We start from the raw sequence: 11330 nt of genomic DNA, 5'->3' as shown, positions 1-11330 counted from the left end.
GAGAGAGAGAGAGAGAGAGAGAGAGAGAGAGAGAGAGAGAGAGAGCCAGCGCAAGAAACGCACGGCGATATTATCCTTCGTTTCTGTGCGAGAGTTTCTCTCTGTCTGTCTGTCTCTTTCTCTCTCTCTCTCTCTCTCCTCTGTCTCTTTCTCTCTGCGTACATTACCCGCAAAAATTGTCACTGACCCGTCCTACCGGGATTCCGCGGTTCGCTGCACCACGCCCGGCTGCAAAGCGCCCCCCGACCATGCGGTACGGTGCGCGTTCACCGATGCACGCGCGTGCGAATATCCGATCGCGCCGCTTACGCGTTCCCGCCCCGATCTCCCCGGCATTGCAACTTTAAAGATCGCAGACCACTGTTTCGATACCCGAGATATCTCGCCCGCGGAGAAGCTCAAGTTTCGCCGGAACGTTTTACGTTCTGATCGACATGCCTTTTGAACGAGTATTGCTGACCCTCGTCTAATCCCTCTCTCTCTCGAAGTGATACGAATTTTTGAATGAAATATTAATCCTCACGGCTCTAAAATGTAAGGGATTGTTCGCTTTTCGCTGGACATGTAATAATAGAGCCTACGTATGATGTTCTAATTTTAATCTTAACTATCCCCTTATTAATGACGTGAGTTTCTGAAAAGACTTGGGTCTAAAAATACCAACGATCGATTACGTCCTGATTTGCTCTTATGTTAATACGTCTATATAGATAAAGATTATTCTAATCCAGCCCGATTGACGTGATAATAAAACGTTTGCGCGGTTGCAATAACGTCGGCAGACATTTCTCACGTCAGAGACGGGAATTTTTTAATTCACAATCTTCCTAAAATAGTAAATTCAAATATATACTTTTTGTAAAATTGATTAACATTTCAGAATTAACATTCCCCCCTACGTTGCTCGCTATGGAAGCTCAGCTATATCGCTATATACTGTATCGTCAGCTAAATGGCAAACGAGTAACAAGACAGCGGTCGCCCGTTGCTCGATTGCACAGCCAGTGTCGTTATAGTCAATAAAAGACAAAGAGAGATAGACAGACAGAGAGAGAGAAAGAGAGAGAGAGGGGGGGGGGGGGAGTCGTTACTCCACAACGGTCCTCCCCCGCGTCTTTAAGTCCGGCCACCGTATGCAATGCACTCCAAAGAGAGTGTACCGGCGTGTCTGTATTTAAGTACGCGTTGCAAACGATCCTGCCTCTGGGATATGCGCGCGAGAGGGACTCGAATTGCCGCGGCAAAAAGAAAACGAGCGAGCGCGCGGGCGGTGGGTGGCGGGAGGGCACGGGAGAGGGAGCGGGAGAAAGGAGGACGAGAGAGAAAGGAGGCGAAGGAGGAAAGAAAGACAGAAAAAGGAGGAAAAGAAAATACCGAGAGCGCGGGGCTACACTGCGGCCGCGTCTCTCTCTCTCTCTCTCTTTTCGTGCACATGGTTAAATACGCGCGCGCGCGCGCGCACACGCGCGCAGCGCACACGTATCGACACCGTGATACGTGATATCGGAGAATCACCCAGTCCTGGGCCGGTTTGTACCTCGCCGCCTCCACCTCGCCCTCGCCCCCCCCCCCCGCATCGTCCGTGAACCCGGGTTACCCCTTCCCCGCGTTTCTGCCTTTCTTTCGACCGTGTGCCCCACGGCACTTTGAACCTTTCCTACGCCAGGCGATATCACGGACCACGCCACGCCACGCCACGCCGTGGCACACTCGCAATCGAGCGTGTACCACCTTCGGATTCCCCCCTGTACAGCTGTGTCCTTTCTTCCTCCCCTGACGTGCTTCTCCCTTAAGGCCCGTTTAGACCTGGCGATTTCCGAGGGTTGTCGCGCGAGAGCCCGTGACGCGCAGGGATTTTGTTGCGGTGCAGTAATAAGGAGTCATTGTAGAATAAGGCCTGAGCGGAATGGCTGTCTTGTACTCGCGAGGCAATGTTTCACGTTTCAAATCTTTGTCTTAAAGTAACGCACCATAACTGTCTTGCGACCTAAGAACAGGTCCGTGCTTAGATTTAAGACAAACGCTGGGAAAATTGCGAATTCGATTCTAATCTGAAACCCGACTATTTAATTGTAATAATCCAGCATCAATAAATTACGCACTACATAGCACAATAACACGCGAATATATGCCGTGCGGATTTTAGTTGAGCTAAACGCTTTGTCTCGAGAGATTTTTGCAGAGTCGCTGAACAAGTTTTACGCGCTAATTATACTCCCGTATTAATACAATGAGAACAAGTTGTGGAACAAAGTACTTTTCCGCCGCGAGGCATTGGATCATCCGTCGGTTTCGTATCAAAATACTCTGGATTATCACTCCGGGCTACTATTTGGTATCAAAATAATGTGGAAAATAAAATATATTTAATCGAGGTATTTGCAATCACATTTTGCGCATTTTTCGCAACGCGGAACTCATAACTTCATTTCAATAAAATACGAGATTCATCCAAGTGAAAAGGATTGAAAATCAAATATAATTCCGCATCGTTATAGCCCCGATATTGAATTCTGCAAGATAATTAAAACTGGCGTTCAGTTCCCTTTATACGAAAGCCGTCCACTTAACGAGCGAAATTTCCAAAGGTAAATGCGGCCGCGCAGCTTTTCCTATGTTATGGAAATGATCGCGCTGATCTCTCGCAGCTCGACGTTTTCGCTCACTTCTCGAAGAGAGCCGGTCGCGGAGCCTCTAAAAGATCGCTTTGTCCAAATGGGCCTTTATCCGTTCTCGCGCTCGCGCTCGTCTCTCTTCGCTCGCGCTCTCCCGCAGCCTCCTTCACTCCCGCGCTACCTCGTCCAACTTTTCCGCCGCCTTAAGGGGCCCCGGTACGCGGATACGCTCTTTGTGACACGCGAATCGAGGCGTGGCTGTTTAAGGCAGGCAGACGCGACTCCGTCGGCGCGACGTCTCGGCGCTTCCCCCTCGATTGCGGAAATTGCGAACGTCGCGGCGCGCTTACCGTACCTTGATTTTTCGACAGCGACCTTCCCCTTTCCCGCCGACTTCCGGCGCGTCTCTTTTACCTGCCCGCCCTACCGCCGCGTTGAAGAAAGAACGGGCAGATCTCAGTCGCCTCGAGGACAGGCTCCTCGACGGCGCCGCGACGCGAGGCGGCTGAACGAGGTCTCTCCGGCGTCTTCTCTCGCTCGACAGACGCCGCACACTACGGCGCGAAGGGACGGAACTCGAAAATTTAACGGCGCGAAACACGCACCTCGAACAAGGAAATGGCAATTCAACTCGCTCGAAAGGGAAAGGCGCCCCAACTCGGGGATGTTCCTCGGTCACAATCGAGACTTTGCGTAGTTTAACGTAATAATTCGTACACGCTGCGAGAGAACGCGAGAAGATTACTTTTGATACCTCGCTGGGTTTTCGTATATACGTTACGTAAGTTACAGGCAGCCGCAAAAGCGTTACATTTATTCCCTCGCTGTTACGTAACGATTTTCGCAAGCCGTTTCCGCTACGCTCGTGACGGCTCTCTCGCGCGATCCGCCGCGGCAATTTTCAGACCTGAAGAAGAGGCTGCGCGATGTCTGCGGAAACGTATCTACGCCCTTCGCAAACAATCGATCCCACGCGGGTAAACTTGACGCGGAGGATCAGGGTCAACCCTTAGTCTATTTGCCGTTAACTACTAAGTAATCGAATTTTGCAATACATTGCCGTAGACTTAGACCATTAGGTACACAGCGGTATGCATATTTATGCATATTTACGCGAGCCCATGCAAGATTCATGAGGCTCGCAAGTGTGATACTCGACTGGCAGCGCACTTGCGCGGTAGGGATCTCTCGTCCGAGTTGTAAGAAGAATTGCGTAACGAGCGCTTTTTCTACACTCTATAAAGAAGATATACCGTCTCGACGAGAGAAAACTGTGCCACTCGCAATCAGTCGATATGCAACTTCTCAAATGCAACGTAATTGCACATTCAGGGCCGGTGTGCAACGCGTACAATGTTAAGTTACAATTTTATTTTTACATTGCTTTACTTTTATACTAAATGAGATTGCAAGACATATACATATAAATGCAGTCGAGGATACTTTTTGTTGCGGTAACAGAAATCCTTTCTGAGGGCGCGCATCCACGCAGGGGCGTGACAGTTTTTCACGCGCACAGATTGCGGATCCTGATGGCTTTACATAATAAGAATTGCACAACTTCGTTTTTCTAAATTAACCAAATTCTAATCCCCCCTCCGACTCGTCTTAAGTACACTTCTAATATTATTATCGTTGCCGGCGCATTTACGGCAATGAAAGCAAGAATTCGTAATATCCCCGAGAAATTCAATAAAGACGCCGTTTGCAGGTCTTAAATACCCAGAAAATTAATGGGAATAGAGAGCGGCGTTCCAGTCACGCGTCAGACGTCTATTAAAGCGTGGTCTTTTATCGATTAAGCGGATTTACAATCAATTAAGCCCGGGGAATCGAGTCCGGCTATCGATTATTATTATTATTATTGCGGTCCTTCGCGGCGCGCATTCAGCCATCACTCAGCCGCGTTTAAAACCAATCAAGACCATCGGCCGTGGTTATTAGCGCGTCGATTAAGCGCCCGGCGCGCGACTTGCTCGGGACTACGTGATTTTATCGCCGCGGCGCGATACAGGCGATAAACGGCCACGGCAATTTTCCGACGCCGTCCGGAATAAGGACGATCGTTATCCGACTGATAAACAGTTTTTTTTACACGAGTCGCGTCGCGGGTAAACGTATTATTACGCGGTGTAACGGGCTCCCGATCTATTATTACGAAATCGCTCAATTATACAGATCGAGGACGTAGGCAGCCGCGGGCGTGTCGGGGAAATAACTCTTTCAACGCGCACGCCGAAGAAACGCGCGGTTGATTAGGCGCGGATTATACTCGGCCGCTATTTGCATCTCGAGTCCGGGGAGTAGCGCTTACGCACGTTCGCCCGGATCGCATTATCGCGATTGCAGACACGAACAGCGCCGAGTGCCCCGCGCGCGCGCGCGCGCATGCACGCGGCATTCCCGTGATTAGCCGGCGAGCGGGCAGACTAATTACCGAAATATCGGGTGCAACACGCGAGTATTACCTCGTACGTCAACATTAATGTGTAATAATGGCCGGGGCATCGTTGCGCAAACTCCGACACGCTCGCGCGCACGGCGGGCGGTGAGGAGATGCGAGCGGGGGAGTGCGTGCGCGAAGGGAGAGAGAAATAGAGAAGACAAAGTGACGGATGATTACGTGTCAAAACGCGACGTAGCGCCCCGACATGATTGCGACCCGCAGCACCCCCGATCGCAGGCTACGACCCGCGCGCGCGGTATCTTCAGCTCGGCCCCCGCGCGCTGATAAACGAGCCTGTTGCAAATTACTTTATCGCGACTGCACTTTCAGCGCCCCCTCCGTCCCGCCCGGCCTCGATAAACGCCCGCGGGCGAGATGCATTATTCAGAAGACGCTATTCGGCTAAATTGTGTACCGACTAACCCGGCGAGAATGCTTAACGACGCGATTGACAAATAATCGGATTACTTACAATTGCGCGAATCGCGACTCCGCGCGGCGGCGTCGCGATCGATACCTGCCGACCGCTCAAAAATGAAATGCGAATATATCGCGCGAGTATCCGGCACCGTAACGTAGCCGCTTTTTTTGTTCAAACGTGGCGTTTGCGTCCCGGTGAACGGGGGTGCGTGCAAAACGGACGCGGGCCCGCGCGTGCGATTCGGCGGAGCTGCGAGTGACACGCGCCACCGCGTCGGACGTGCGTCGACGGTCGGGAGGGCCAGAGCGATTTTCTCGGCGATTTTCTCGGCAATTTTCTCAAACGGCGGCGCGAGCTCTATCGATCTTAACGCCGGAGGTTCGACCACCGCCGGCCGGTGCCGTCTCGAGATACAAACGGGGCGCAAACAAAAGCGAGCGCGTCCACGCGCCGCCCGCCTCCTGTCCGGCGGCAATCAATTACGGAATTGCCGGAGTCAGGCGGTTTTGACTGGGCCGGTGCGGGCAATTTATCAGATTAATCGCGGAGGAAGTGATTCCCGGCGGATGATGGGACCGACGCAGCGGGCGAGCGAGCGAGCGAGCGGGCTCCATATGTCAGGAAGTGACCAGGTGTCGGCGCGGCGTCCAGACCGAAACGCGACGGCAGCAACGTGTGTAGCGCAGCGCGGCGAAGGGGGTTGCAGGGGGTGGCGCACCCACGCGGGACACGCGATATCGGGACCAGCTGTCGATCGGACGCGTATCCCGTGTGCGTCCGTTGTGCTCCCGCGGGGAGACGAGCAGAGACGCGGTTCAAAGGCGATGTATCGCCGCGAGAGAGACCGCCGCCGCAATTTCGCCGCCGCGCCGGTACGCAATTTGCGCGGGTGTTATCTCGCCGGCGACGACAACGGAGGAGCGCGATAAGCGCCCGGTTGCGCGCTTTGATGTATGAAAAGTGCGATAGCGCACTGCGCTAATACGACGCCGGCAGGTTGTATCTGTTGTGGGGTTTTGTGAAACGCGATCCCGATAAAGTGGATGTGTTCTTACGGTATATCGTGGGCGATAACGACGGAGGGCGAGGTGGAGAGATTACGCAGCCTGCCAGACGTGTGAAAGCGTGACTTTAATTGCCGCGAGACGAGATATCTAGTCGCGCGATTCTATTAAACTGATTCTACATTGGTCGTATCGTAGTGTCGCAAGGGTCGTAGACTGGTTCTAATGGCCTGTGTCCACGATACCGGAACTTGGTCCAAGTTCTAGCATCGTGGACGCAGGCTTTTATTCAACGCCAACTGATCGAGTCTATGATTTGCGATGCTAGAACTTGGTCCAAGTTCCGGCTCCGACGAATGTGTAGCCGATCAACTTGCAGCTTTTATGGACTAGCAAGTTGACTGGCCGCAGGTTTCTCGAAACTAGAACTTGGACCAAGTTGTAGCATCGTGGACACAGGCCTTGAGCAGTCCAGTAGGAAAAGCAGTATCGTGTGCCGTTGGCTTAAAATTCTGCATCTTAAAGGCCTGCGTCCACGATGCTAGAACTTGGCCCAAGTTCCAAGAAATGCGTAGCCAATCAGCTTGCAGCTTTCATGGAATAGCAAGTTGACTGGCAACACATTTCTCAGAACTGGAACTTGGACCAAGTTCTTAGCATCGTGGACACAGGCCTTTAGCGCCTGATTACGACCGCATTGCGCTTCACGCGCGTTCGGTCGCGCTCTGCAGGTTTTGTGCGGGAGAGGCGCGGAAATAAGCGCAAATACGCGTGATTGATTAGCCGAACGGCAATGTATTTTTCATCGTCGATCCCGCTAATGACTCGCGCGTAGGAACGCGCGGGGGATCCCGCGCGGCGCGCAAAACGCGAGACGGGAGAACAACGGGTTGGCTCCGGCGCAAAACTACGCGTTCCAGGCCGCGCCGGTAGCGCATACGTACGTACGTATACGAGCGGGTAGATTGAAACTCAATTATTGGTCGTGTTAACGGGCTTGGGCACCGCATCATCCATTATTTTCGGATTTTGCCCGTGCGGCTAGGCACATAAATTACGCGCCGGAGTTCATCATCAAATATACATATATTATCGCGCCGCGTATTCCGCCCGGCGCAACGTCATTCTTCAGTATATACAAAATCTATAGCAATCCCACCCCCAACCCCCCCCCCCGGTCCCGGCAGACCCCAGTCCCCTGCAACCGTTCCCGAGCGCGACACCGCCCGGCGTTGACCGCTCGAGGTTTCGGTTCGCGATATTACGAGGCGCGATCGTTGATCGCAGGTCTAAAGTGCCCATGATGCTAGAAATCGGTCTGAGATCTCGATCCGAGAGATGTGTGTAGCCAGTCAACTCGCATCATTTACAGAAAAGCTGCAGTTGATTGGCTACACATTTCTTGGATCGAGATCTCGAGCCAATTTCTAGCATCGTGGACACAAGACTTTACGGCGGTCCGAATCGCCTGATCTTCGTACACTACGACTTTTGCGATTCTAGCCGTGCTTCCTCTTACTCTTACGCCTAGTCTTTCTATTCGACAAAGAAGACCCTCCCTTAATCCGATACTGATTACAATTGTTTTTATCGACTTGGTCGCTTTACGTTGCGTCAATTGCGACGACGGATATTTCACGCGCGTTGAAAATGACGAAAACGTTTGAGATCGTTCACTTACCTTTTGCGCCTTGCAGGCGGCGGCCAGCGGCAGAACGTCGTGAGGATGCGCGGCGTGACGATCGCGAAGACACAGGGCGCATATCGCGATCTTGCAAAGGGCGCAGTAGAGGGTCACGGCCTCGCCATTGTGATCGTTGCAAATCGGCGTGCCCTCGGGCCGGGATCCCTTGCTCCCGCTTGATTGCCAGCTGCCTCTCGGTGGTCCCAGGTTGTGGGCCGCCAATGGGCCCCTCTTCGGATGACAAGACTCCCTGCAGGCGTCGCAGTACAATACCTGAAAGAAGAACCGTCGAGTTTCCAATTATTATCAAGAAATATTAAAGCGCGCTTACGTCCACTTTCAACGCCCCGATACTCGTAATATCCAATAGAGATTAGATACACGGAGAGAATTTTCTCTTAACATTTAGCCTGAAAATCGTGTGATCGCGGGACAACACGGTATTTCGAACAATTTTATGAGTTTTTCGAAATTTTACCATACGTTTCACTATAGTAATTGCACTTAGCATACATTTTACTCGAGGGACAAACCGCTGAGGGCATTGTGGTGCACATATTTGCGGCATTACTGGGCATTACTAGGCATTTTTGAGGCATTAGACCTCGATGGGGCATTATAAAATAAGGTAAAATAATAAGATAAAGTAATGCCCACTGGGCATTAATAAACGGAGAGAACTTCCTTTTAAAATTTACCCTGGAAATCGTGGGACAACATGTCATTTTAAACAACTTTATGAGAGTTTTTCGAAATTTTATACATTCTACCAGTAAAATGTAATCTGAGTATAATTACTTGCAAAATGTATGGTAAAATTTAAAAAAAAATCATAAAATTCTTTGAGCTGTCCCACGAATTTATGCTAAAAATCAAGTAATTGTGGGCCAACATGATATTATAAGAGTTTTTGAAATTTTACCGTACATTTTACTAGTAAAATGTATAACAAAATTTCAAAGACTCATAAAATTCTTCAAAACGCCATGTTGTTCCACGATTACATGATTTTCAGGATAAATTGTAGGAGAAAATTCTCTCCGTGTATTAGGGAGGAGAAATTGTCGCTGTAAAAAAATATCAATAGAGTGTCCCGCGGCGTTCGCCGATGTTTCCCCTTTGTTTCTTTCTACCGCATTTTTATTAAATAATAAACAACGCAAGGATATCGCGTGTGCCGATAAAATTTCCTTATTGTTAGCTGCGTCAAGTACGTTCTGCTTTGTCGAACTTGTTTAACGCGAGGGTAAACTGAGCCCGCGAATAATTTCAAGACTCATTATTTTTCTTCTGGAAGCAATTTTTGCGGCACTGTTCAGCGCCATCGAACATTCCCCGTCCGCGCGGTATTTCCTCCTCGGAAATAATATCATTTCGATTATCGATAGCCGAGGTATTGTCGTCGCGCGGAAACGTTGCCGGCAACGAATGAAATTGCAGGCGCCATCGATGCTCTCTGAGTTTTTTTTTCCCCCGCGCAACGAGGAACGACCGGCGCGGCGTGTAAAATCACAGAAAAAATATCCGCCACTTGTCTCGCGACGCGGTATACTGGAGGGATGCCGCCACGAGAGGGGCCGAAAATGAAATTTAACACTTCAGGAGGAAAGCGAGCAAGAGAGGAGGCGAGGCGAGGGCGAGCGTGCGATTGGCGTGCAACGTTGTCGCGCAACGAGATATTTCATGCGACGCGGCACTCCGAAGCGCGGTAACTCGATCTTTTCAAACAGAGCGCCGAACAATATAAAATCGCCCCCTTTGTGAGAGCGTGAATGCAACGTGGCGACGATTTGCGCGGACACGCCGTGCAAACATGTTGCGCGAGCCGGAACTGACGATTGTCCAGAAGAAAAAAAAAGCCACACGTTGTTCAAAACTGAGGAAATTTATTCGAAATTATATCGCGACGAAAGAAACGTTCAAAGGTACCGTTTTTCAGGCTCTACGTCGAGGGGGGGAAAAAAGGTGTTTGAAATGTTGAATCAAGAAAATATTTCTGCGAGCGGTTGAGTAAATATTTGTTAGTTCACATAAACATTTGTCCATTTTTAAAAATATCCGTTTCAACTGTGTGTGCTTCATTGGAAAACATATTATGCAATTGAACTAAAGAAGTACTGCCAACTAAATATATTTAGTAGTGTCGACAATTTCATTTTCTCGATGTACGAAACGGAAAAGATTATCGTGACGCTAGGTTTCGAGCAGTGAACTTAATACTATATGGAACACCTTAATAAACACCTTAAATGGTACAGAGAGTGACGGACAAACAGTTCCATCCGCTTCTTTTTCTAGTAGTTAATGATATTCATAAGACTCATATGTGTTAAACACAAATTCGAAGGCATAAGAAGGCTAAGAGCCGTGGCAGGATGTCAGTGTCTTAAATAAATTTATAATAAAATTATTTAATCTTCTTATTCCTTCGAGCTTGTGTTTTTCTAGTAATTCTGATTGGTCAACGATTTTCTATCCCACTTACGAGGGAAGATAGAATCGTTGACCCAGAATCGTTCCAGCTGCATCTCTTCCTAGTAATTCTGACTGGTCAACGATTTTCTATCTCGCTTACAAGACAGAAAATTGTTGACCAATCGGAATTACCAGGAAGAGATGCAGCTGGGACGATTTTGGGTCAACGATGTTCTATCTTCCCTCGTGAGGTAAAAAATCGTTGACCAATCAGAATTACTAGTAAGGAATGCAGATGGAATTATCGTTTGTTCGTTTCACCCCGTCCATTTCCTTAACACGGTAATACATATTCCAGTACAGTATCGAGTTCACTGGTTTCGAGGGACATTTAAATGTCATTTAGATTACATATTGCGCGCGGGCGCGCGCATACATTTTACGCCAGACAAATCGGCGCGGTGTATTCGAAACGACGTTGCATTTTTATCGCATTCTATCCACGAGGGAGGCCACTAAAAAGCGAGATAAAAATACCTCTTCTCGTAAACAACCGTGACGTTCGACGCATCTGTTCGACGTGAAATTAACAGGCGACGTCCGTTTAGTCGGGGAGAATTAAGGGAAGAAATTTGTCGCGTCTCTCCCTCTCTCTCTCTCTTTCTCGAGGCGGGATTTTTGTCCTCCTTGATTTCGACCGGCGAAACGTCTCGTCTTTCGACGACACACTCGCGACATTACCCGT

General features: G+C 49.8%; 2 protein-coding genes across 2 annotated transcripts in view; one reads left to right on the top strand and one right to left on the bottom strand.

The window, feature by feature from the left end:
* Positions 1-8458, bottom strand: part of LOC105568214 (E3 ubiquitin-protein ligase TRIM9) — a gene marked incomplete at its 5' end in the record, with an annotated part of 109873 nt that extends 101415 nt beyond the window's left edge. The window contains one exon of the mRNA XM_012023687.1: positions 8168-8458. Coding sequence (XP_011879077.1) covers positions 8168-8458 — 291 coding nt within the window. The remainder of the gene's footprint in view (positions 1-8167) is intronic.
* The window catches only part of LOC105568115 (L-2-hydroxyglutarate dehydrogenase, mitochondrial), a 34591-nt gene that overhangs the window by 2733 nt on the left and 20528 nt on the right, over positions 1-11330 (top strand). The window lies entirely within an intron of this gene.

This window comes from Vollenhovia emeryi, unplaced genomic scaffold (genome assembly GCF_000949405.1).
Source record: "Vollenhovia emeryi isolate VEMERY1.0 unplaced genomic scaffold, V.emery_V1.0 DF939131.1, whole genome shotgun sequence".
Taxonomy (NCBI): Eukaryota; Metazoa; Arthropoda; class Insecta; order Hymenoptera; family Formicidae; genus Vollenhovia; species Vollenhovia emeryi.
This window is presented reverse-complemented; position numbering and strand designations above follow the sequence as displayed.